This window comes from Orycteropus afer, unplaced genomic scaffold, assembly GCF_000298275.1.
Source record: "Orycteropus afer afer isolate SDZICR_OR568_19922 unplaced genomic scaffold, OryAfe1.0 scaffold00022, whole genome shotgun sequence".
NCBI classification, from domain to species: Eukaryota; Metazoa; Chordata; class Mammalia; order Tubulidentata; family Orycteropodidae; genus Orycteropus; species Orycteropus afer.
In genome coordinates, this window is record NW_006921609.1 from 14469098 (window position 1) to 14495755 (window position 26658).

At 36.4% G+C, this 26658-nt stretch overlaps 1 protein-coding gene across 1 annotated transcript in view; it reads right to left on the bottom strand.

Moving 5' to 3' along the window:
- ROBO1 (roundabout guidance receptor 1) overlaps positions 1 to 26658 on the bottom strand; it is a 784554-nt gene that overhangs the window by 123080 nt on the left and 634816 nt on the right. Inside the window, exons 18-23 of the mRNA XM_042783645.1 lie at positions 23332 to 23529; positions 19132 to 19158; positions 17701 to 17743; positions 9786 to 9940; positions 6079 to 6414; positions 4109 to 4216 (exon numbers count right to left, since the gene is read on the bottom strand). Coding sequence (XP_042639579.1) covers positions 4109 to 4216; positions 6079 to 6414; positions 9786 to 9940; positions 17701 to 17743; positions 19132 to 19158; positions 23332 to 23529 — 867 coding nt within the window. The remainder of the gene's footprint in view (positions 1 to 4108; positions 4217 to 6078; positions 6415 to 9785; positions 9941 to 17700; positions 17744 to 19131; positions 19159 to 23331; positions 23530 to 26658) is intronic.

Genomic DNA, 26658 nt, shown 5'->3' on the forward strand with positions numbered 1-26658 from the left:
TATATAATTCTTGGTTGAAAATTTTTCTCTTTCAGGGGTTTATATATACCATCCCATTGCCTTCTTGCTTGCATGGTCTCTGCTGAGAAATCAGAGCTTATTCTTACTGGCTGTCCTTCATAGGTAACTTTTGTTTTTCCCATGCTGCTTTCAGGATTCTGTCTTTGCCCTTGGTTTTGGTGAATTTGATGATGATATGTCTTGGTGATTTTCTTTTGGGGTCTATCCTGTTTGGGGTTCATGGGACTTCCTGAATGGATATGTTCTCCTCTTTCATCATATCAGGGAAGTTCTCCTCTAGCAAATCTTGGACAATTTTCTCAATGATTTTGTTTTTCTCTTCCTGTTCTGGAATTCCAGTGACATGTAAGTTATTGCTTTTGATGGTATCCCACATGAACCTTAGGCTTTCTTCATTTTGTTTTGATTTTTTTCTGATTGATCCCTTTCTAAAGAAGTATTCAGGTATTTTTCTTCAATCTCATTAATTCTGTCTTCCATTGCATCAATTCTTCTCCTTTGCCCTTCCAATGTGGTATCTATTTCTGACAATTTAGTATTAATCTTCTGGATTTCTATCTGTAGATTTAGAATCATTTCTAATTTTTCATTTATTTTGTCATTTTGTTCTTGTATTTTCTTCCAAAATTCTTCTAGGGTTTTTTCTGTGTTTTCTTTGGTCTGTGTCTCAATCCTTTGAAGATACCTAAAGATAATTCTTTTGAATTCCTTATCAGAGAGTTCTAATACTGCTTCTTCTTCAGGTCTGTATCCTTTTCCCTTGTTTCTACCACTTTATCTTGCTTCTTTGTGTCGACTGTGATGGTCTGTTGTCCCCAAGGAATCGTGGTATTGTATTAAGATCTCTGTTAACTGTTTGTGAAGAGCAGCCAAGGGTGATTCAGCCTCTTCTTGATGGTTTTTTATCATTGGCCTGTTGGTGGAGAAGGAGGTGCTGGCTCTTGCTCAGTAAGTGAAGTTACAGGAGGTGTGGGTATACTTTTATCTTATGGGGACTGTTGCTGTCTCCCATTCATTTAGGCAAAAATTACAATTGAATAACCATCAAAAAACTAAAAGTACATGGACAAAAAATATACCATGAAATCACACAGGAACAGTAACCCAAAAGAAGAAAAAGAAGAAGAAAACAGGAAAACCTGCAATATCTGGGGATAGGGCACTAAAGAAAAAAAGGCAGAGAAGGATAATAATGAGGGAAAAAAAATGAAAAAAAAAAAAAAGAAGAAGAAGAAAAACCAACCAGGAACGGGGTTAACCACGAGAGAAAAAAAGCGGGGGGCAGGGAGAGAGAAAGAAAAAAAAAAAAGAAAATTTTTAATCAAGAACTGGGAAAAGAAAAGAAAAAAAAAGGTGTAAACTAGGACCTTTTCAGTCATGCAGGTCCAGAGAGTTCTTGGGGTTACTGAAAAGCAGAACCTCTTCTTAAGCCCCTGGAATCTGGTAGAGCGCTGTCTCTTTAAGTTGTCTCTAGATGCTGGTTACGTGTTGATTTGTTTTGTCTTGGTTTTATGGTTTCATATTTTGAAAAGGTGAAGCTGGTATATTTTATTTTATTATTGAATCAGGTATGTTGGGTCTCTCTTCTTTTCTCCTTGTGATGGTGGAAGCACTGTGTGGAACGTGGATATATGTTTCTGTTTGTCGTAAAGAGAGTTTAGAGTTCGAAGCGGGAAGTTTTGTGGTAATTGGCTGAATATGGTTTCTTCTATTGAAAGAGCGAAGTTATTGGCGGAGAAGGTGGGAGCAGAAGAAGGAAAGCTTGGTGTCGCTAGGGTTGGTTTCTAGGGCTTTGGGCAGGCTATTATTGCTGACGTAGTTATTTACAAGACCGCGGCTCAATCCCAGGAAAGATTCCCGTCGTTAGGGAGTTGCATCCCTCCACCAGGCTCAGGCACACTCAAAGACCCTGCCTCCGAGGCACCCCAGCACCAAAGAGCTGATCCAAGTCAAATTCCCGGGACCGCGCTCAGCCACAGCCCCCTCTCTCTCCCCACCCCGTCTGCCCGCGGTGCTGGTGCAATTCCGCCAGACTGCTAATGGCTCTGGGGTTTGTCTGTGATACCGCCCACCTGTGGCGCCAAAGATGCATGCAATTTCAGCTGTGTTGGAGTTGGGAGAGTACCTACCAGCAAACTGCAGTCCCGTTATCCATGACAAAGATAAGCACAATGTCTCCCAGGCAGACCCAAGCCCACCCAGTGACCCTCTGAGAGGGGAGGGAGCTTGCCTCCCTGGCACAACAGTGAGGTCTCTGCCCAAACCTCAGCAGTGGTGTGCGTGCCTGCCTGCACCCAGATGACACAAATCACCGACAAAATCAGGTGCCGGAGGCAAATCCCTGGGGCTACCCCCTGGGACACTGGAGTGGTCGCTGGCATGCTAACACAGGGTGTCTTCTTTCCTGGCTCACAGGGATCCCAGGTGGCCGTCCTCGCCCGCCAGTCAGTGACCGTCCCAGGGAAGTTTCTAATGGCCTCTCTCAGCTGCCCATCCATCCTCTGCCAGGTAGCTCTTTCTTAAATAATCTCGCTGTGCCTTTCCTCTAATTCTGCTCTTCTATGTTGGGTGCACTCTGATTCAGTGAGCTGTTCAGAGCACCAAAATCCTTAATTCAAACTGCTGTACCTAGTTTTTCAATCACTTAGATGCTAGAGAGAAATAGTGTGGTGCTTACTGACGAGACTCCATTTTGAATCTCTCTCTTAGGCTTTTGACTCAGCTCAAAGGTACTCAAATTTTATGTACTTTTTTAGGTGAGAGAAGATAGAAGTATCTGTAGGTTAGTATAAATACAAATATGTGAGTATTGGCCCATATATTCTCCGAAGACACAAATATGGATACTTCTCAGATATAACCAAACAACTTCAAAAATTAGTTTTCAGGATTGGGAGGCTTAGGACCATAGTCTCATGGAATAAATAAGTCAGATGGCATAATAGAGTTCACTAAAGTCGTGAGCTGTGTCCTAGTTAAGTGTGGAACATCCAGGGTCTTAAAAGTTAGTGAGCAATCATTTATGACACAATTACAGGTCTCTACTCACCAGTAAGGAGCTCTAGTAGTGTAGTGCCTAAAGAAAAGGGTGGTGGTTCAAACCCAACAGCCAGTCCTCAGAAGGAAGGTTGAGCAATCTACTTTTGTAGTGATACTGCCTCCGAAACCCAAGGAGGGGGCACTATGAGTTGGGTCAAACTCGACAGCATATAACAACAACAACAACTCACCAGTAGCAAAACAGTAAGAAGGTAACAAAAAGCACATGAAAATGTCTACAAAAGCCACAATCTCATCTATCCTAACACCAGAAGAACTAGATGGTGTCCAGATACAATCACTGATCATTCTGACTAGGGCCACAACAGTTGTTACAGACAATGTGGGAGAAAAATATGGAGCAGAACTTAAATACTTTCAGTGCCCTACCTAAATACAATTAGTTTAAGATCGAAAGGATAACAATTACTCAAAAGCAAAGATGAGAGAAGATAAGGGGGCAGGGAAAGAAGAGTACTGGAAAGGTAATAAACTGAACATAAATAAAGAGAATGCTAACATATTGTGATAAATGTCACTAATGTTACCAAATACTTTGTGTGGAAATTGTCAAATAGGAACCTAACTTTCTGTGTAAAATTTTAACAAAAACTCAATAAAGTATTATTTAAAAAAAAAATTGTATACTTTTGTAGCCTAGTTTCAAATGGGAGTGTATTTAACAGATTAACTATACGTTTAACATTTTTAGTTATATTTTGGCCAAGGGAAAAAAAGACATTAAAACTGTCTTTGAAGATTAGTTCATGCTTCTGGCTTCACTGAAGCTCACCACCAAGGAGGAAAACAGGTATATGGTTTGTGTTATCAAATTGAACTTAAAAGGACTTAGTGAATAGACAGTTCCTTAAATGTACAGTCATGGTTCCTTATTATCGTGGCAAAGACACATACCTAGCAGATCCAAATTAAAGAAAGTAATCAGACATCTCATAAACTTCAGACCATTAGTACTCAACTTGGAATTTTGGAATATACTATCACTTAAAAATAGAAACTAATTTTGTTTTAGGTTCCCTTCACTTACCAGAGGTACTGCTGCCCCGATCTGAGCTGTTGTAGGATCCTCCTGTATTCTGGTCATATGACTGGTTGTAAGGGATAGTTGGGGGAATGGTTTCATTTGCTCGATAATCTAGACATTTTGGATAGGAAAAAATTAAAATAATTATTTTCTCTTTGTGAGGATTTCACAGAATTGAAGAAACTAATTCTTTCATTTTTGTTTCCTCTTTCATAATTGTATTCAGATTGTCAGGATATGAAAAGGCTCATACTTCAAATGAATATAAATATATGCTTATGTAGTAATAGCATACACATGAATTCTGTTTAACCTTAATCACTTATGTCTTTTTCCTCCTAAAGAAAAAACAGTGTAAAGTCCAGGATGTCTCTTCTCTTTCAAACGTGCTTTAACATACCAATTGAAAATACTGAGACTCAGGACTTTCATTCTGTTTGAAAAACCTATGATGGGCTATTTCCCCTTTTAAATAGTTTAAAATTAGCTATGGCAGAAATTCAATTTGCTTGACTTCTTAACATTAAAAATATAGTCATTAGTATGATAATATATATATATAATGCCCATGAAAAGGAAGAAGAGTATCTCAACGTGCCACCAAAATGCTTCTGATGATTTCACAGACTAAGGTGAAAAGCCAAATGATAAACTTGACACTGGAATGTAGTGAGTAATAATCTGTCAGTCTAGTTGTGTTACAGGATCTGACACAGCAAATCTTCTTACAAGCAGTATAAACAATAAATCAACAGTCTTGAAATATTTGTACAATGGACTGTCAGAGCTTTCCAGAGTCTGTCTACAGTAAGGCCGCACACTATGGAGGAAAAATGTAACAATAGTTTTGATCCACACTATTAACTCTATGATTTGCAGAAACTGTCTTATTCATTTTGTCAGCCTTTGTCATGAATTTATACAGTAGTCTTAATAAATATATTTTAATGGATTTTATAAAAATCAAGGTTTTTTTAATATGCAAAATGCTAACAGGACTATTACTAAATTAAAACATAGAACAATATATCAAATGAAGTGTTTGTGTTACCTTTTTGTTATCTTCAAAAGCATAAATTTAGTAAGCTTTTTTTAAAAAAAAAAAAATAATAAAATAAAATAGCCCAACTGCAAGTACAAAAAAATCTATGTATTCAATTATCTACAATAAAATATCTTTTACCTGGGCACTTGTATAAAATTGCTCTGCTCTATTCAAATTAGAGCAATACTTCTTCCTATAGGTATAACTTTGCAAGTCATGTTATTAAAGCAGTAGCCTGAAGAACTATGAAAATATCAAATACTTATCTCTTCCAATTCATATACATTACATTAGAGAAACATTCCCCTCAGGCCATAAAATTCTATTCTGCTGCTTCAAGTTAACATTAAACTCAATTTATTTTAGGTTCTTCACAGACAAACTTCAGTCAAGTCAACCAAAGAAATTTAGCATCTAAAATTATAAATTGTAGCAGTCTTAGTAACCTCGTGAGGTAGGAGAAATACAACAAACTAAACCACTTATCAAGTTCAGACTTAATTTAATTATTTTTCCCTCAGTTTCATACAAAAATGCCATTCATTTATATGACCATGTCCAAGAAATTATCTTCTATCTCAAGTAGAAAGAATGAGTCTATTTATTTAAAATGTGAGGTATTGTGATAACTGTACACCTGCATTATGAATAAAAGATAGTCCTAACCAATTCCTCATCCACTATTTAATTTAAATCAATCTCTAAACCATTTGAAATACTTATATAATATTATAAAATCAATTTTCAAAGGTAGTTGTACTGCTAATTTACTCTTTGACACTGGAAATGCTGACACCAAAGAGGGATAACAAAAAGCAAGATTTTATTCCTAGGCCCAGACAAGTTTCCACATCTAGTATAGATCTAGTGTTGAAGGGTCAAAGGTCTTGAAACAGAAAAGGATGGAACTAAAAGCAAGACTCTTCACCTTTATTCAATTTGTTTTGCTCCATGATGTTGTACTGAATTGGTGCCACTTCTTGTTTCTGCTGTCCTGATGGTTTCCAGTGTTTCTCGCTCGAATCCCCGCTGCCATTGTTCATGTTATTGCTGAGGTTTGACTGGATGAGCTGGGTGGTGGCATAAGGAGTGGGCTGCCCTGATGGATTGACAAAACGCCCATCCTTCAGATTTGGACTATTGAAGGTTTTCATCTCATTGATTTTGTTACTAAGGTCCACATCACCATAAACAGTTGACTCAGGGAGCATCAGATTTGTTTGTTTGTTATCCAGTTGGTTGTTATAATTTGCTATACAATCAGCTATGTGCAATGGAGAGGAAAAGCAAAAAGTCATTCTGCATGGCTATTCATTTTCAGTTTCTCCCTAAGTAGTTTTGTGATTCACAGTAAACTTGTTAGGTAAAGTATAAATGAGCTTAATTAGGATGACTAAAAAGGGCCAGATATTCATATATACTTTCAAATAAAACAATACAGAAGTGAAGGGTTAAAAGAAAACACAGATATAGAAAGAAATTGATTTTGAACTTTTCATAGTGCTATGTAGTAAATAAATTTAAATCATTTTCTATTTAAAAAATCCATTAATATGAATTCCACTAAAATAGTATCTACATGAATATATTTGTCAAGTTAAATTTTTCTAATCTTGGAATACTAAACTAATTGAAGGTAATAATTGATACTATTGAAGCAGAATAAAATATGTAAGTTGAGAATCCTGAGAAAGGGGAAAACAAAAAAAAATTTCCATGCCTGATAGGATAATGTGAGATTTCAATATTTTATAAACTATCTCTACTCAAAAGAAGTGAAAAACGGAGGTAATGTGAGAGTAAACAGTGCTTGGGAGAATTGTATTCTTTTTTGGGGGGTGGGGGTGTTATGTAGAATAATCATTATCAGAGAAAGATGTTACATAATCATTTTTTCATGGTTTCATAATAGCACTCCAAGAAGTAGAAAAAGATAATAATGACAAAAAAAAAAAAAAATGAATTATTGTAAACAGAGTAATTTGAGCAAATAGAGCTTGAAATAATATGAATTTTTCTTATAACTCATTCTACTTATATTTCCCCTATATTGGACTTTTTAGGAGTTAAATCACTGATATACAAGGAAATAAATTCTACACTTGATAATACAGAATAACATCTTGAAATAGTAAAATCCTTTTTTACAACTGAAATATTTTTAAAGAAGAAAGTAAAGTTATAATGATAAAAATACTATTGTTCTATTTATGTAATTAGAAACCAAAGTCCACTGCCATCAAGTCGATTCTGACTTACAGTGACTTTGTTTCTAAGGTGGTTAATCTTTATGGAAGTAGATTGCCCCATCTTCCTTCCATGGAGTGACTGGTGGATTTGAACCACCAACCTTCTGGTCAGCAGTCAAATTCCTTAGGCAGTGTACCACCAGAGCTCCTTATGTAATCATAATGGGTACCAATAGTAATAGGTCAGCATGCAAGCTGGTTTTTATTTAAAATATGTATATTTAAAACATGATAAACTAACATGCTTGACACTAAAGATGTAAATATGAGTATAACCTTAAGAAAAATTTGTACTTTCTGACAAATGCTCATCTCATTAGTCTCATAAATCTTTTCTTGCTGAATTCACCTACTCTGAACAGGGAGACTTGATCTACCACTCCTATAGTAATTGTTGTTTCTTATTTCTAAGCATTGAGTTTTGTTTAACAGTTGTTAACAAATATTATTAAAGGTAATACGATTTAAAAAATCTCATTTTCTTTCCCCCAGACTCTCTCTGTCAGTGTCGTCCTATGCACAGGACACGAAGTAGTGGACTTGTTCTAGTCTGCCTTGCTCAAAATAGTAGCCACTAGCCATCTGTGACTACTGAGCACTTGACTTATGGCTAGTGTAAATGAGAAATTAAATTTCAAATTTAATTTAATTAATTTTAATTTAAATGGCTCTCTGTGGTGTCTACCATATTGGACATGCAGCTCTATATTAATTTAAACAGTTATGACCATTTTATTTGTCTTCTATAGGTCTCACAGTCTTTCTTTTAATTCTATTACCTTGTGTATTATCTGTATGGACAAATAGATTATGGAATTCTGGCAGACATGGACTTGTTCATACCCAGAATGGAGACTTGGGACTTGTTTGAAGGCTAGACAGATTGCTCTGTACTTTGTTCTTTACTGTGTAATGTATGTTTACTTAAATGTAATTCCTGTTTCCCTTTTCCTTAATTCTGTGTGTTCTTTTGCTTCTTAGAGCCATACTTTTGATTCTTTTAATGCTATTTTTTAATGTTGCCTACATTATGAATGTTGACTTTTTAACTTTTTGCTTTGTTATTCCTAAGAAATTATTTATCATTTTTATTTTGTTTATGTCTTTAAATAGTGCGTATCCACAACTATTTTTAATGTCATGCTTTAGCATAAAATTTTAGCAAAGTTATTTACTCATATTCTGAAACAAAAACACACAATACAAAATAATTATATATACACACCTACAGAAGATGCATATTTCTTTTTTCTTAAGGATTGACTTCTATGTTATAACATCTGATTTTGAATTTGTGTTAATTTTATTTAAAATTTTTCTTATACACTTATACGATTATTTTTGCTATTTCTTTTAAAGAATACAGTTCAATTTAAGTATAAATTCTTGACCTTTTGATCTGTTCTATCCCCCAAATCTTGGAACAAATTAGGAAGTCAAGAGAGTTGCAAGATAGAATGGACTGTTCTAAGCTCAGGGAGAAAATTAAAATAATTATAAAATTATAAATATTTCAAAGTATTATAATTAAAAATTGTAATGATATACATTCATATAAATATCTTTACATATTTTCATTTTTACCTATTTGTTATCTCTCCTAGAATTTCAATCACTATACCATCACATATCAAGAAACATATTTTTTGGTGGGAGGCTTTGTAATGATTGTGGAAATATTTATTTCAGGCTAGTGTGCTAAAAAGTAGCTTAAATCTCACAAAATAGTGATCAAATTTTCCTTTCCAATATGAATGAGTTTCTAATTCCTGTTATTCTTATACCCCTCCTTGCCTACCTTTCCCTTCCCAATATGTACATATGCAAAACAAACCAGAGCACAAAACATGAAAAAAAGATGGCTGAAAATGAATATTAACTGAGAGCCTTCTTATCATTGAAATATTAGTACTTCTTGTCTTTAAAGCGTTTCCTGCTGCCAGAACCTGCATTCATTCATTCACTGGCATTTACCTTTGTAAACTGCACAACAATCATATTTAGCATTTATATTTGTAACATTGTTATTTAAGGGGGGTTGGCTCACACTCTACTCCAGCCCTCATATTTGGAAATGTATTGTGGGCAACTGTCTGATCCATGTTCCAAGACTGTTTGAGAAACATAGACAACTGGCTTTATAATCTTTCAGTTACTCAGAAATGCCTTTATGCCATCAGTAATGTAAAGGCAGAAGAAAGCCTAAAGTTTATATAAAAGATTTTGACTTGTAGTACTCTCAACATGTCAAAAAATATCTGGATTTATATTTTAACCCTGAAGTTGATGTGTGCATGTCTGGAGTTGAGAAGAGGGAAGAGGAAATTTATCTCCTTATGGTTAGTGCTTTACAAAGTCTATACGTATCAAGCTCTCTGTCTCTAACCTGGGCGACTGTAGGTTGTTAGGTTGCTGTCGCTGTTCCCGTTGCCTGCTGTGCAGCAGTTGATGGAGCAGTCATTGTGATTGTTGCCAGTGTTAGGCCACGTGTCTGCCAGCCAGGGCTGTGCGGCGGGTTCACTGATGTTGAGAAGTCCTGGTCTAAAGGAAAAACATATATATAAATGAATGTTATATGAGTAAAAACAAATTATATACAAATGTTGTTGTTGTTATGTGCCGTCAAGTTGAACCCGACTCATAGCGACCCCTCCTTGGGTTTCCGAGGCAGTATCGCTATGGAAGTAGATTGCCCCATCTTCCTTCTGAGGAGTGGCTGGTGGGTTTGAACTGCCAGCCTTCTGGTTAGCAATCTAGTGCCTTAGCCACTATGCTACCAGAGCTCCCTATATACAAATAGGGATTAATATTTTCTACTCAGAATTCTGACAAATTGTCATCACAGTCTCACAAAGAATTCTGTGAACTATGCAGACTGGTATTATTATTTCTTTATTTTATAGACAACTGTCATGTAATGTTCAAGGAGATGATGCCTCATTTTATATTGTTATAAGGCTGGAAACTGGCAGAGCTGTGCGTCAGAGGTAAAATTTTGTAATATTCTATTCCATCTTCAGTCATAATAAGTAAAAATCAAATGTGGAATCTAAAAATATTGATATATGTATTTTAAGGAATTTCTTGATAGTGGAAAGTATACTTTAGTCAAGACAGTATGCATTTCATCATTTTCATTAAAAAATCATTTCATTACAATGACTCTTCTCACAACTTCATTAAAGAACAGAATAAGCTCCTTTACATAGATAACAGATCTGTAATATTAAGCACATTTGCATATTTTTTTTCTTAAAAATCATGTTTTAGAAATAGTGGTTTTGAGCTCTGTGACATTTTCATGGAGACTCATCAATGATTCTATGCATAGCTTCAGTCATCTTGTCAACATTTTTTGATGGTGACAATGTAAAATGCCTTGAATTATATGTGGTAACACAAAGATGTCCACTATAAGAAATACTAGTGCTCATGTTTTCTTTGGTGCAACAGATGTTAATCCTCTTGCACTGTCCATGGGGAATGCAAAGTGCATCGTCAGTTATTAATGGAAGCCCTGGACCACTAGAGCCAAGGACTCAAACTAGAGTCCAAGAATTGCATTCTTGATGTCCTTTTCCAACATTAACTCCATTTGATAATCCAGCAAAAGAGGTAATGACATATGATGTGCTGTCAGATCCACAATAACGAGATTGGCTCCATAGACTCTGCAAAGATTTTCTTTGCGGTTTCATTGTCTTTGTTAAAGTGCAATAATCATGATTCTCATTTACTTGGGGATCACAAATCTGACATTTCACTCTCCGTGGTGGATATTCTCCCACACAGTAGTCAATTGAGGAAACTTACTATACAAATGATGGTTATTTGAGGAAGAATTCACTGCAAACGCAGAATATGTATTTATAATTTTTTTATCTGCATGCATACGTATGCATGTGTGTATTCTGTGTGTGTGCATAAGTGTGCATATATCTGTAATAAAAATGAGTATTTACTGCTTGCTCATAATTTGTGAGGCATTGTTCTGACTTATTTCCATGTATCACTACATTTAGTTCTTACAAGTATTCAACGAAGTAGGTACTATTACTCTCCTAATTTTATAGATAATGAACTGAGACAGTTGGAGGAGAATATGTACTGAGAGCGTGTAGCAAACCTGGGATTCAAATCCAGGGGTCTAGAACTAGAACTACATCCAATCCAGTATATATGAAACAAATATGCTACAAACCAAAAGAAAAAGCAAACTCACTGCTGTAGAGTTGACAATGACTCATAGCACTCCTGTAGGACAGAGTAGAACCGCCCCATTGGGTCTCCAAAGGAAAAGAGCTCTGGTGGTGCTGTGGTTAAGGCACTGGCTGCTAATCAAAAGGCCAGCAGTTTGAACCTACCAAATTACTCTATGGGAGAAAGACAAAGCAGTCTGCTTACATAAAGATTTATAGTCTTGGACCCTATGAGAGTCACTATGAGTCAGAATTGACTCAACAGCAGTGGGTTTTGGGAATGTTTATGGGAGCAGATGGCCACATCTTTCTCCTGCAAAGCAGACAATGGGTCCAAACCACTGACCTCTTGGTTAACAGCTGAGAATTTTAACCACTGCACCACCAGGAATCCTACATATACTGCACAGTGCTGAAATTTTCTAAAGGCATCAAAAATTCTGAACAAAAGGAAGAATAGAGTAATCTCTGAAGTCTTGAAATTCAGAATAAAAGCTGTTAAAACCAAGTAAATATACTACTAAACATGTTTGGATAAACACATGCCTTTAAGAACAATGTTGCTTAATTGTTGAAAACTGAAAACAATTAAGGGCAAGTTACATCACGGATGGAGTCCCTGGGTGATGCACATGGTTAATATGCTCAGTGCTAACCAAAAGGTTGACTGTTCTAGTCACTCAGAAGCACCTTGGAAGAAAGACCTGGAGGTCTACTTTGGAAAAATTAGCCCTGAAAACTTTAGAGGGTACAGTTTTACTCTTACACACGTGTGGTGAGGTCACCATGAGTTGGAATCAACTTGATGGCAACTGATTTTTTTATTATGGATATCTGGGGCCTTTGGAATACATGTTAAAGAGCTGTGGAGGTATAGCGCCTAAGGCATTTGAGTGCTAACCAGAAGGTTGGTGGTTCAAATCCACCAGCCACTCCGTGGAAGGAAGACTGGGCTATCTACTTTCGTAAAGATTTACCACCTCGGAAACCCAAGGAGGGGTCGGTATGAGTTAGAATTGACTCGATGGCAGTGAGTTTGGTTTGGTTTGGTTTGGTTTGAAATACATGTCAGTAATAGAAATTCTGCATCCAATCATCTTTATCATTCCTATTTTGCTTTCCCTTCAACTTATACCATGAATGTTATCACTATAGAAGTTGTTAAAGACGAATCTCTATTTCTGACACTGTGATGATGTTATAGGATATTAGGAGTATGGGTCAAGTATAAATTTTCAGGCTGATTTATGTGTTTCAAGAGGAATAGACAACATAATCCTGTGACTATGCATCTCTCTGAAAAACACTTCTAAAGAGAATGTTTTGATATCATCACAGACTGAAAAAACTATTCATCTGTACGGGTGATTTCCAACAGTAAGTGGGATTAGCAGTTCACATCCTAGCTCTCTGTTAAGACTTGAATTTGGAATGCTAATCACTGAAGTAACAAGGTGAGCCTTGATGACTGGCCCACAGTGAATCTTACTTAACATGCCTTGTGTGGCTTTCAGAGGTATTTTAGGAAGCCAAGATCATATGCAGCTACTCTAATAAGAGTATTTTGTAGACTAACAATTTCACAGGCTTTACACATTTAAGATTATCAAATGTGTATGAGACAGATTAGCTGCCAACAATAAGAAATAAGGCAGATACAAAACACAATACCAGTTACAGTGATTAACATGTATCTAAATATTACCATGTAATATTATCATACATAATATTTCAGCTGTTATATTTTCACATTATTATGTTGGAGTTTCGCTTAGTTCTTTCCTTGTCCTTTGGAAAAAAAAACATTATCTGAGGAAAAAAAAATTATGGCTCATAAAAACCAAATTGATTTTCTCATTTTACTAAGGGGATATAGTTATGTTATGGAGGAGAAGAGGGCAAATACACTTTAAAAATTATGCAGCAATTACCTTAAATCCCTTCTCTCTTCCTAGTTCAGAAATCCCAATCAGTCTTCTCAGGAAAAACTATTTGAACTCCTAAACCACAAAATACTACAAGTCCCTGTATCTGGGGGACATAGTCAGAGAACCTGGTAGTGAAGTTTGCCTAGAGGTGTTTCCTTTTTCCACTGACATGTTGAAAGATCTCTAAATCCCAGGAGGACATGAGGGATAGATACAAGAGTTGCCAATATATTAAAGAGAAACAATGGTTGAGTTCTTTTTCTTTCTCACCTCCCACTGACAGGAAATGTAGTTTGGCATCTCTCATCTGGTTAGCCAGACTTTCCCACCTCCTTTCTTCAGGCCTACTCTGCTGTGGTTTAGTTTTTAAACATTTTTTTTTTTTTTTTAAGGGGAGACAAGGATGTTTGAGGTAAGGAAAACAAAAAGGAACAGCTACTTAATATCAGCATAATCCTCTCCTGGATCACTTCACAAATTTCCTTGCCCTTTTCAAGTTGGGAAGAGGTCCATTTACTCACCACAATCTTAATTTTCCCTTTCCTAGTAATAACTAAATTTATAATCTTGAGAACGAGGAGAGAGCTCCAGCTCAGCCTCTTCCTTTATCAGAGAAAAAAAAAATCCAGCTCCAAATGTATTTTTAAAAGATTTGAACTCAGGTTTTCTGATATTCATTCTCATTAATAACACTCTCATTCATCTGGCGTAGTGCCTAAGGCATTTGACTGCTAACCAGAAGGCTGGCAGTTCAAACCCTACCAGCCACTCCTTGGAAGGAAGATTGGGCAATCTACTTCTCTAGAGATACCACCTCAGAAACCAAAGGAGGGGTTGCTATGAGTTGAATCCATTCAATGGCATTGAGTTGGTTTTTGTTTTGTTTTTTTTTTTTTTAATGATATTTATTGGTGCCATCATTCAAAGATCAGTAATTCATAGTCTCTACACTTCAGGATCTCATAGTATCCTGTAAGAGGCAATCTAAAGAAAGGGTAGGCCGAGTTTCTCTGGTAAGGTACAAATTGTAACTAAACTATGCTTTGTAGGCCACATGGTCTCTGTTGCAACTATTCAACTCTGCCATTGTAGCACTAAAGCACAGACAACATGCAAAGAACGAGTGTGGCTGTATTCTTATACACTTTTATTTACAAAAACAGACAATACGCTGGATTTGGCACAAAAGCCATAGTTTGCTTACCCCTGATATAAACAAAAGATAATTCCATCACCTTAAGTTAGGGGCTTATTTGTGATCTTTACGAAGTACAAGAAATACATATAAAACATAGCAGGTAAAATTCAGCAAATTGATAAAGGGCTGCAGGGTGGTGAGGACATTCCAGGCTGATGTAATGCACGTGCAATGTAGTAAAGACATATAATAGAATGAGGTGTTGGTGAGTGGCAAGTGGGTTGACCTAGTGGAATGTAAGGTGTGGCGCATACAGTGGTAAAGGGGTCCTGCAAAGGTCTAGAGATCAGGGGCTTTTCCTTCTATACCAAGAAGTTTGGACTGGTCTTATGTCATGGTAGGCTCCATGGAAAGGGGATTTTCAGCAACTCAGGGACATGATCAATAAACATTTAGAAAGATTAGTGTGGCTCCGGTAGACAGAAGAAAATTACAGGAGGTAGTGCTATGAGATGAAGGTGGGGGCTGCTTGGAGCTTGTAATAGATTAGGCACGTGAGAGCAAGTTCTTAAAGTTAAAGAGTATTATGGTGAAGGGGGGAGCTCTGGTAGCATAGTGGCTAAGGCACTTGACTGCTAACCAGAAGGCTGACGGTTCAAACCCACCAGCCACTCCTCGGAAGGAAGGTTGGGCAATCCTACTTCCGTAGTGATACTGCCTTGGAAACCCAAGGAGGGGTCGCTATGAGTCAGGGCTGACTCGATGGCACATAACAACAACAACAACAACAATGGTGAAGGGTGTAAGAGTAGAATCAACCAAATGTGGTAATAGATGCAGGAGGTAAAAGAGGATGACTTGAAGGTTTTTACTTAGGTGTTATTATCTAAGAGAGGTGGGAGGTCCGCTGAGGATCTCATAGAGACTTCAAGGAAATCAGCATTTAGGGATGGAGAAGGGAGAAGTCAGTGTAGCAGTTTGGCTCACTGGTCATTCTCTTACCCCCAAAGGATCGCAGAACAGAGACACACAAACACATGCACACCTACACATTCACATGTGGCCAGGAGATGAGGCCTCTTCCTAATGCACTCCTCACCCCTCTTATTCTGCTCTTTTTTTTTTTCCATGACATTTATCACCTGCTGATATGATATAACTGACTTTTTAAAAATGCTTATTATTTATTATCTAGCTTCCCCACCATAACCTAAGGTTCTCAAGGACAGGGATTTTCATCCATTCACTAATGAGGAACTTACAAAGTTCTTGCTGCACAGTAGGTGTTCGATAAATTCATTTAGTAAATAAATAAATTTAAAATTGTATGCATCAGTGCCATTTTGAGCCCTAGATCAAGAGATGATTACTTAACTGTTCCTTCTCTAACATTCTAGCATCCTTTACTATTTCACTGGGGAGAAAGATTCTCTCTATATGGTATTTGAAATAAGTTGGTTTTACTTCTGCCATGCTATTTTTAAACTTAGAAGGTTATTTCTGTATGGTGATATAGTGAGCTTTCCAAATGGATAGTTTAGGAACCTGGCAATTTTTCAGCCCTTGCTGTATTTGCTACCTACGCATTTCTGCCATTGTTTCCCAAGTGATAATTCTGCCTCTCTATCTAGACTGTAAATTTCTTTAGAGCAGGAACCAGTCTTACATTCTGGCACAAAGGCCAGTGAAGAAAAACATATTAACAATGCTCAATAAGGACCTTCATGGCTTTTGTTAATGAGAATGTTGAAGTGGAGAGCCAGGCAGAGACACATGGAGAGGTGGTTACAGCATGAGGCTCCACCCAGCTCTACCCAGAGAGAAGGCTCTTGTGCTAGAAGTTCTTTCATCAATGTCTGAGCTGTGATTAGGCAGAATTCCCCTAGATGCAAAAACATGCCCTGGTTTAATTTCTGAATCAAGTGGATACATTCCTTATGAAGACCTTCCTAGCTTTTGGATCTTTCAGTGGCTGGCTTTGTTTTCCAGGTAGAACAGGAAGCTAACACCAGAGGGGAAAGAAAAGATTAGTAACTGGTGCCAAATTTTGTATAGCAGTGGCTAAAGGTGGTTAGCACTTTTCTGTTCATCATTCTCTATTACATTAAATACAGTAATTTTCTGATTTGATCATGTATTCCTCTGATTGAGGAGTAATATTTTGCTCATTTTTGTTTTTCCTAGTAGCAAGCACATTATCCAACAGTACAAAGCAGGGTACTCAATAAGTTGAGTTTGAATTATATAATGGCTTTACTTAGAAGAATTTTTTCTTATACATTAAGCTAGATGTTAGTGTTTTAGAAAAAAAAAAATCACCTTACTGGGGAAAATCCTAAAACTTGGCTCATGTAACTTATACCTTTTTGCAGACCCTTTTAAGCTGCCTGTCACGTCAGGTTGTGATTTCTCTGTGAATGCATTAGAGCTCACTGAATAATAATTACCAAAAAAATCATAAAGATAGGACTGAGATTCATTTTAATTGGAGGAATAAAAAGCTCTTTGTTAGCAAGATACCTATATTTCTATTCTTTATTTCAGCATGTTTCCCTGCAAATGAAGATCTAAACTATGTTGAAATTGTGACCAAAAAAAAAAGCAAACAAACTTATGAGCAATTGCTGTGTTCAGCAGGTTTCCAAATGAACATTTTTTCTTTGATAGTATCTGCTAACTAGCTATATTTCTTAATCTTCATAAATGCCACAGCTTAATTATTTTAACTCCTTTAATCATCTGCTCTATGAGCAAAGCTGTCTTTCCTGGTTTAAGTGCTCCCTCTGGTGTTCATTGACTAGGTTGCAACTGCTTCAATCAATACCTGCCAAAACCCACTACCATGGAGTGGATTCTGACACATAATTGTGTGTAAATAGCTTGGGTTCAACAGCACAGCTGAGTGTTTGTAAAAGACCTGAAGAAAATTTCACCTTTAAGTTAAACCTTTAAGCAAAGAAAATAACATCATTAAAGAATACAAGGAAAAATATTTAAAAGTCCCCTTAGGATCTACAAAAGAAGCAAAATAATTACCTCCCTCCACTGCTCACAGCTTCACCTCCTCTCTGATAAGTTACTAAAATGTTACAAAACAAGAATAATTAATAAGCACATTCACATATCAAAATATATTACATTCATGAGCATGTATATAAAATGGAATATTTTCCCCTTTCTTAAAATTATTGCAAAAGTCATCACAGGAAGATAGTAGATTTCTGGTTCAACTATTATTTTTTTAAAGATTGCATAGAACTAAATGTAAGTCATTCTTATGTTCTTAATTTTCTAAAAATGTTGAGAACTGAAAAAAAACAAAAACTCAGTACACTTATTAAATATAATTCTTGCATACTTTCACATTAGCACTCCCATAATTTTGTTTCAAGTGTATTATTAGCTCACATAATATTATGATTTTATATAAGTGAAATCATTAATCCAAGAGTGAAAACTACTAGACAATTTTTCTAGAAGTATAAGTAATGGTGAGACAACCACAAATGGTAAAATACTTCTCTCCACATCCAAAGCTGTACACCAAGTCGTGACTATTAATTAGTGGGATCTGTTTTTCATTGTGGCTTGTGGAAACCCTTCTCGTTATATTTTCATCAGAGATACACTGAAATATACTTGAATGTGGTTGAAAGTATTCTCAGCTTATTACATTTGGAGCTTAAAAATTTAGCCATAACAACAATCACAAAAAGATCTGGACATAGTTAGGCAAGGGGTTAAGAAGATTAGCTGTTCTGTAAATACAGATGCATTTTCTAAGAAGAAATGTGTTTTTAAAAGCTGCCAAATTCTGCTACTTAGAAGAACTCCAAACTAGGAGTCTGTTAAGGAGAGATAACTGCTTCCAGTGATTACAATAACTGGATTAAAACCGAGGCACATCCACAGGTACATGTTTTACTAAAGGTAAAGTGAGAGAAGAGGACCCCACTCTTAAAGAAATGGAATAGAACAGAGTATCAGGACTTTGACTTTGAGAAAATGAAAAGTTTTACCTTTCACATGTGTTGGATATTTTGGTTTCCTATAAGAATTGTGATTCTATAGCTAAAGAATTACAAGGAAGATAAATTTGTGTTTGAAAGCCTGAAAAGCTTAAGTTAAGGAAAAGAATGCACTGCCAAGTGTGAAATAATCAATAAGGTTATTAGCATGTTAAATCATGCTGAGAGTAGAAACAGTGTGTCTATCTAATGAAACACATGCAAACAAGGCTAAGATGCAATGTGGAGTCATGAATAAACAACTGCACTAAATGGATGAAAAGCAACACCAAACGTTTCTCCTTCAAATACATGCCTGACATGAGTCAATGACGTATTGTATTCCATTTTAAGTCCTTTCCCCCACTTACTGCAGAAAATGAAATAAAAACAGAAACACAATAGTATAACACATGCCAAACTAACAAAGGATAGGAGGAGGGTAAGTGCAAATATATACCTGTTGGTGTGAAGGTAAAAGACGGGACTGAAAAATCAAAACAAAATATAAACCAGTTATTAAGCTGAAGAGAGAAAGGGAACATATCACATTAGTATAAATCAAGCAGACAGCTGAACATAAAACAAATGTAAATAACTAAGCCAGTAGTTCTGACACTCTGATATATGAATAAAACAAAATCTGAGGTTAAAAAAGAAGCTTGTCTCTACAGGTAAAATTCTCAAGAGTCTGACATTCTAGCAGACGAGAGGGGAACTCTGCTGGGTTAGCCTGTGAATGACCCTGCATTTAGTAACAGATTTAGCTCATGGCTTCAGTACAAACAAGAATCCTCCACCATTAATCATTTCCAAACACAGGACAATGGATTCTTAAACACGTATTATCAGGGTCTTGCTTGAACCTTATCTAGATAACTGAAAGTAAATGCTTATTAAAGTAGACTAATAGGTGCACTTCAGTATTCATCGTTAAAAGAAAGAAAGAGAAAGAGAAAGTCAGGGAGGAAGGAGGGAAGAAAGAAGGAAGGGATAAAAGGAAGGAAGGAGAGAGTGAAAGGAAGAGAGAGAAAGCAAGAGAGAGAGAGAGAGAGAGAACAAGATTCGGAACAAAGAAAACCATAAAAATTGAACTATTTCACTACCAAGAAATGCCTGACACCCTATCAGATAAACAGTGCACAGTGCTCCATTTTTATCATCATAGAAATTTGTGAATGGACAGAAAAAAATGGGGAATTTAAAACTTCAATTTCTCTGTTAACAGTTTACATTTAGAAGCTTCCTAGGAGTAGACTAAACATTATCTTTTTTGAATGCCATACTAGAAGCTAAACAACAGAACAATAAAGTCCCTCTGAAAACCTTCACTCTCTCTGCAGTTATAAATCTTAATGTAATCAATAATGCCTGAAATTGAACTGGAATCCTCAAAAGTAGCAGCCTTGCCTCCCCTACATTCCCTATCTTCTCCTACTCCTGGGTGTCAGAAGAACACTTGAGCAATTTCCACATCTTTTCATCAAGGGAGGAGACTGGCTTATTTTCCAAGCTCCTCACATTAGTGTAAAATGAACACTGTCCTGGTAAAGAAAGCAAGGAAAACCCACAAAATTCCCTTGAAGATTATAGATGTCATATATATATATATATATACATACATATATGTATATATATATATACTCCCTTCATGCTAACAAACTAGGATACTGATTCATTACTGGATATCAAAAAGCTGCCAAAAATATATTTTCTTTTTCACATCTGAATTTCTAGAAATTGACATTAGGTTGATGGCCTTTGGGGTTGAAAAGAGAAACTGCAGCATCTTGCACAACTGTCACTTCTTACCAAACCACATTATCTCTGAGCACACTAGAAAGAACAAAAACAAAATCCTCAGTGTTGGGTACCCAATTTATACTTTGGCCTTCATTGACAGTGTATCCGTCCCTGTCTTAGGAATTCTATTGTACTTTCTTTCAGTTGGGTCTTTTCATAGAATCAACATAATTTAGCTACATTCACAAATGCAGAGCCACAGTAACAAGTCTTTGTAAATAAATAAATTAAAGGTACATGTGAAACTACTATTGCCATTCAAGCAAGAGTGGAGTGCCTAAACATTAATTTGCAATCACAAGGACACAGGGAAAATCTGAAAGGTCCTTGTCATTACTTCTCCTAGCTAAATGCTAACCTCAGTTTGAGGATTTGAAAAAGAGATGAAAAGTGGTCAGTCTAAATGAAATTCTCACAGCTAGCACACCAAAGAACAACTTAATTCTCAAAGCTTCCAATAATATAATAAACTCTCTGTGTACCTACAAATGCCAGTGGAATATGGGACTGTATGAGTGTGGGGGCATAGATGTCAGATCTAAAGCTAAATGTAAGGGGAAATGTTAAAAAATGCTCACTATTCCCCCATGTGACAATCTGGCTTGATGTTTCAGAGTTCAATAGACTTTTTTACATTTCTTTCGTTAAAACATTAAACATTTCACTTCCTTTCTTCTTAAAACTACCTGCATTGATTTTGGCATAGAAAATTTATTTTAAAATCTCAAGATGCACTTTTTCTAATTGTGTAGAAACAGAATTATGAAAAAGTGCTGACAAGGCAAAGTGAGGAAAGCAGAATCAAATGTTCATCAAATTACATTTGTAATTATGTTCTATGATTTCTGCTTAAACACAAGCTAGTTGAAAGGACAATTATATTAGTTTAATAGGTTTTGCAGAAAGAGCACATAGGCATTTGCCAGCATGCTTAAAGTACATTAGTAAAGGAAAAGGCATATTTCAGAAAAGAAGAAGGGTTTCATGTCACATCTTAGGATTTCAAGGCAATGCAAAACATTAAATTGTTACAACCACACAGCTATAATACTTCATCACAATAAGAAACACAGGAGTCCACTGACTGGCTATTTACAAAATCAGATGGATGATGGAGGTCTTTGATTGGAGAATTCAAGAGACTCCATGTGTACATGTTAATCACTTTTCCTCATTCAAATGAGATTTCAAAGCCCAGTTACCCTCAGTATCATACCTCTTCTCCTCTCCACAACACATAAGTATTCACAAACACTATCTCTGCGTTGTCTTATTGTCAAGGTTTTCTAGGGTGACACGTGTGCCTGGCATTGTTCTACTTTGTATACATAATGAGTAGCAGCTATCTCTGCAGACCTCAAGACCTCGTTTTCCACTTCACAGGCAGGGATACTGACAATCTGTGTCATCTCTAGATAGGGTGAACATTTTTTTTTTTTTAATTTAAGGATGATAATGCTAAGGTAAATGTGTCCACATGAAAAGACTGCTGCTGAGCCACAGGCAGGAGGCACATTGATTTATTTTTATAGTGTAAATGATGAATATCTGTTGACTTTCCTGTCAAAACCCCTCGTGACAGAGTGTACCCTATTTAGAGTGCTTTTACAGTTTGTTTTTATGAATGTGTAGTAATACTCAATAGAACTTTTCTGAAAAAAGTTTTATCCGGCAGTGAACATTCTGAGGTTACCATCAAATTGATCAGAGAACTGACCTGGTGAAGACTCACAGGGAATGCACACTTAGGAAGTAAGTGCACAACTGAAAAGGGGCAATGGGGGCATCTTTACTGGTAATCCTCTCAAAATTTCCTTTGTAGCAAAGCAAAAATGTTTCATTAAACTGGTTTTGGGTTTTGGTACAGGTACTATAATGATGGTGACTGTATAATCTATCATCCAAACCGGGACAATTTTGAGAGCAAAAAGAGCACTATAAATAACTTTGCTGGACCACAGGCATAAACTGGGACTGTCTCCTAAAAGCTAGGGATTTTTGTCACTCTAGTTATAGCCCAGATCTGAGGCCCTGTGTGGATGGAAATATCTGGATGAAAAAAAAGTTATTTTGTTGTGTTAACAATATTCTCAGAGAACAAAAATGTGAATCACCTATCCATAGAGTTTGAGGATTTATGGCAAAGGGACTGAGAAAAATCTTGGCAATTCAGTTTATCCTTACATTTTGTAGATAACAGCAGCCAGGCAAACTTTCTGTTCAAACTGCAAGCACACGTGTAATGGAGTCACCATCACTAATCAGCAGCCAACACATATTCAACTGTACAGCACTAAGTATAACAATGTACACATACTAAACCTCTTTTCTCTGAACACCACTCAGTCATGCACTCCATAGTCACTAAGAAGCAACTATTTTATAAATAAATCAATGGCAATATTTTTTCGTTTGCTTCACAAAAGGCAACAATATTCCCTTCAAAAGTGTGAGAGATTGTTTAAATATTCATAATTCCCGTGGCAAGGAGAATACATCCAGAATACAAAATAATGAAATAATTTCCAAAAAGAACAGGGGAATGACATTAAGAATTAAGTCTAGACCTACTTGGTTAAAAAATATGTGTGTGTGTGTGTGTGTGTATAAGTATATACAAGAAAATACATACACAAACACATATATATAGTTGAAATCTATTTTAAAGTAACTAGCTCTATAACTGAAAAGCCCTATTTGTAGCATTGCTACTCAAGTGGAGTTAATATGTGGTAGAAATTACTATAAAATAAAAATACATTAGAAAACGTATATTAAAGTTATTCGATATAATAACTTAGACTCACATTTCAAAATGAAGAGTTATGTCAACATATCAATCTAAGAAAACTAGTACCTTTTCTAATACCCGCATAAGTACTCGTAAGTCCGTTCCTCTTCTTCCGGTGCCGATAAAGCCAGATACTAAAGACCATGAGGATGATCCAACAGGCCGCCCCGATACCTGCTATGAATGCTGGCTGCTTCACAACATCTGAAATCTGCTGAGCAAGGCTGACTTGATCCTCAGGTGACACGGGGTTTCCATGAGAATCTGAAAAGCCATTGTCTGATTAATATGAGTTTAAAATTTAATGTAATAATGTGAGCACACTTACAAGCTAAAAACTCACTGTCATTATTTTGTTAATTTTTGGACAATGATTTCTGTTTTTCATTCTTCAATACCTAGCATCATTAATTAGAACAGCACATGAGATTGTCAGCAAAATTTCAAAATTATATTCATTGTTGTTATTTTAATTCAAAACAAACATAGCATAGTGAATTTATGAGACTATATTTAAAAGCAAAAGCAATAGCACATGATTTGTGCTTCTACTCCAGAAAACTCTACAGGTCACTGCTTAACTTTCATGGGATAGTGCTGAAATAAATACAAAAATATTACACTAGAAAATGAAATATTTTTAATGCAAGCATACAAACAAATAAGAGATACCTAAGGAGCTCTGGTGATGTAGTGCCTAAGGCATTTGACTGCTAACCAAAAGGCTCATGGTTCAAACCCCCCAGCCACTCCTGGGAAGGAAGATGGGGCAATCTACTTCCATAGTGAGAATGCCTCAGAAACCCAAGGAGGGGTCGCTATTAGTCGAAATCAACTTGATGTCATATTACAAAAGAGCTCTGGTGGTACAGTGCCTAATGCATTTGACTGCTAACCAGAAGGCTGGCAGTTCAAACTCACCAGGCACTCCTTGGAAGGAAGTTTGGACAACCTACTTCCACAGTGATACTGTCTCGGAAACCCAAGAAAGGGTCGCTATGGGTCAGATCTGACTCCATGCAGTGATTTTTTTTTTTTTTTTTGTAATAAATATTTAGGGACTTTGGCGGTGCAGTGCCTAAGCCATTGGACTGCTAACCAGAAGACTGGCGGTTCAAAACTATCAGCCACCCTGAGGAAGGACGAGGGGGCAATCTATTTCTGTAAATATTTACCACTTTGGAAACCCAATGGGGTCACTATGAGTCAGAATAAACTTGGTGGCAGTGAGTTTGGTTTTAATAAGTATTTAAGGAGTCTTGGTGGTTCAGTGGTTAAGCACCCGCTATCAGCCATTCTGTGGGTGACAGGTGTTGACAGTCTGCTTTTGGAAGCCTTGGAAACCTTAGAAGTAGTTCTACTTTATTCTATAAGATAGCTAACAGTCAGAATTGACTGAACAGCAGTGGGTTGGTTTAAATAAGTGTTTGGAGTTCCTGGGTAATGCAAATTGTTAATGCACTTGGCTGCTAATGGAAAGGCTGGAGGTTCAAATCCACTCAGAGACACCTTGGAAGAAAGGCCCGGTGGTCTACTTAAAAAAGTCAGTCACTGAAAAACCTATAGAACACAGTTCTACTCTGACACACACATAGTGTCAACTTGGGTCAGAAAGGAGTCAACAGCAAGGAGCTTTAATAAGTATTTACACGCAAGATACAAATTTTAATAGACTTCTACAATGACCCTTAAATATGTACACAAAATGAAGGAAGAAAAATACTATTTATTCTATAAGGTAGATATTGAAAAAATGGATAGGTGTGTGTGTGTGTATGTGTGTGTGTATGCCCCCTCCTAGAGACCATATTGCCAGACTATTAACTGTCTTAAAAAAAAATCACTGCCGCATAGTCGGACCCAACTCATAACGACCTCTCCTTGGGTTTCCAAGGCAGTATCACTATGGAAGCAGATTGCCCAACCTTCCTTCTGAGGAGTGGCTGGTGGGTTTGAACCACCAGCCTTCTGGTTAGCAGTCAAGTGCCTTAGGCACTATGCCACCAGAGCTCCTTTAACTGTCTTAGAAACACATTATTTGATTCTGTGCTCCAAAGGGTGTATAAAATTCTGGATCATTAAATACAATGAAAAATTAAGATTATGTTAGCATTGAAAGAAATGAATAATCTTTCTTTTAAAATAATAACCATGGCCAAAAACAGCCATAAGAAAGGAACATTAAATATGTAAAATAATTACCAGATGTTAAGCATAGTCAAAAAGGCCTAAGTTTTCTGCTAGCTGTTTTGATTCAAGAATTAAAAATTTATGAAATATATACCCATTAAAATTTACTTGTTTTATATTTATGTGTGAAATCTACTAAGGTAATAATTTTCTGAGCCCACCATTACATCAAGTCACACAGAGAAGTCTGCAAAATACTTGTAGAACACTGGGGCCTTAGCTCTATCATCAAACCTACATCCTATTTTGTTGGCTTTGAGCACTGCCAAGCCTAAAGATGCTCAGTGGGCAGGATTCCCACAGCTGTCTGCAGTTTGAAGGGTCTTCACTCACAACATCTGGTGAAATAAGGTGTTTGCTGATTTCATTACGTTGGTGTACTTTTACAGTCTTTAAACCATTTGGCTGTAAAAATATTCTGTTAATATATTACCTGTTTTAAAATAAAGGCATTTTCTCCAGTTCAAAAATATATTTTTTCAGAGAAATAATTAGTGTAACTAATTACACATGAATAATAGATCTTTAAAAGAAAAAAAATCTCATTACCCCCCCCCCCAATAACACACCCAAATCCATTACCATCAGGTGGATTCCAACTCCTGGCAACCCTGTAAGACAGAATAGATCTGCCCCACAGGGTTTCCAAGGCTGCCACACCTTTCTCCTGTGGTGCTGCTGGTGGATCCGCACTGCCAATCTTTCAGTTAGCACCACGCCACCATTAAAAAAAAAAAAAAAATACTATGCCAAATGATATTAAATCCTGATAAGACAACTGGCAAGAAAAATAAGCAGCTTTCAATGGCTAAATATGCCTAAAGAAAACAGCAACACTTTCTATGTAAAATGGATAGCTTGCTACTTCTTGTGCACATGTGCGTGTGGATGTATGTGCGGTTTATTTGCTTTTTTCTTGAACAGAATTCCAGATTTCATTCTGTAGAGGGTCAAGGCTAAAAAAACCTATTTTTTGCAGGCAGTCACCTGCCTTCCAGCATTTGTGGACTCAAAGTTTCATTTCATGTTCCAGACTCTTTTATCTCTGGTTATCCTAAAAGCATTCATCCTCTTAAAGTTCACCAAGCAGACCTATTCTTTTTTTTTCCTAATACACCCTTTGTATCTGCTAGGTTTATAGATTTCATGGCTATTTGTGCAAGGTTAAGTTGGGTAGCTTCAGATTTTATGGAGACAGCCAAG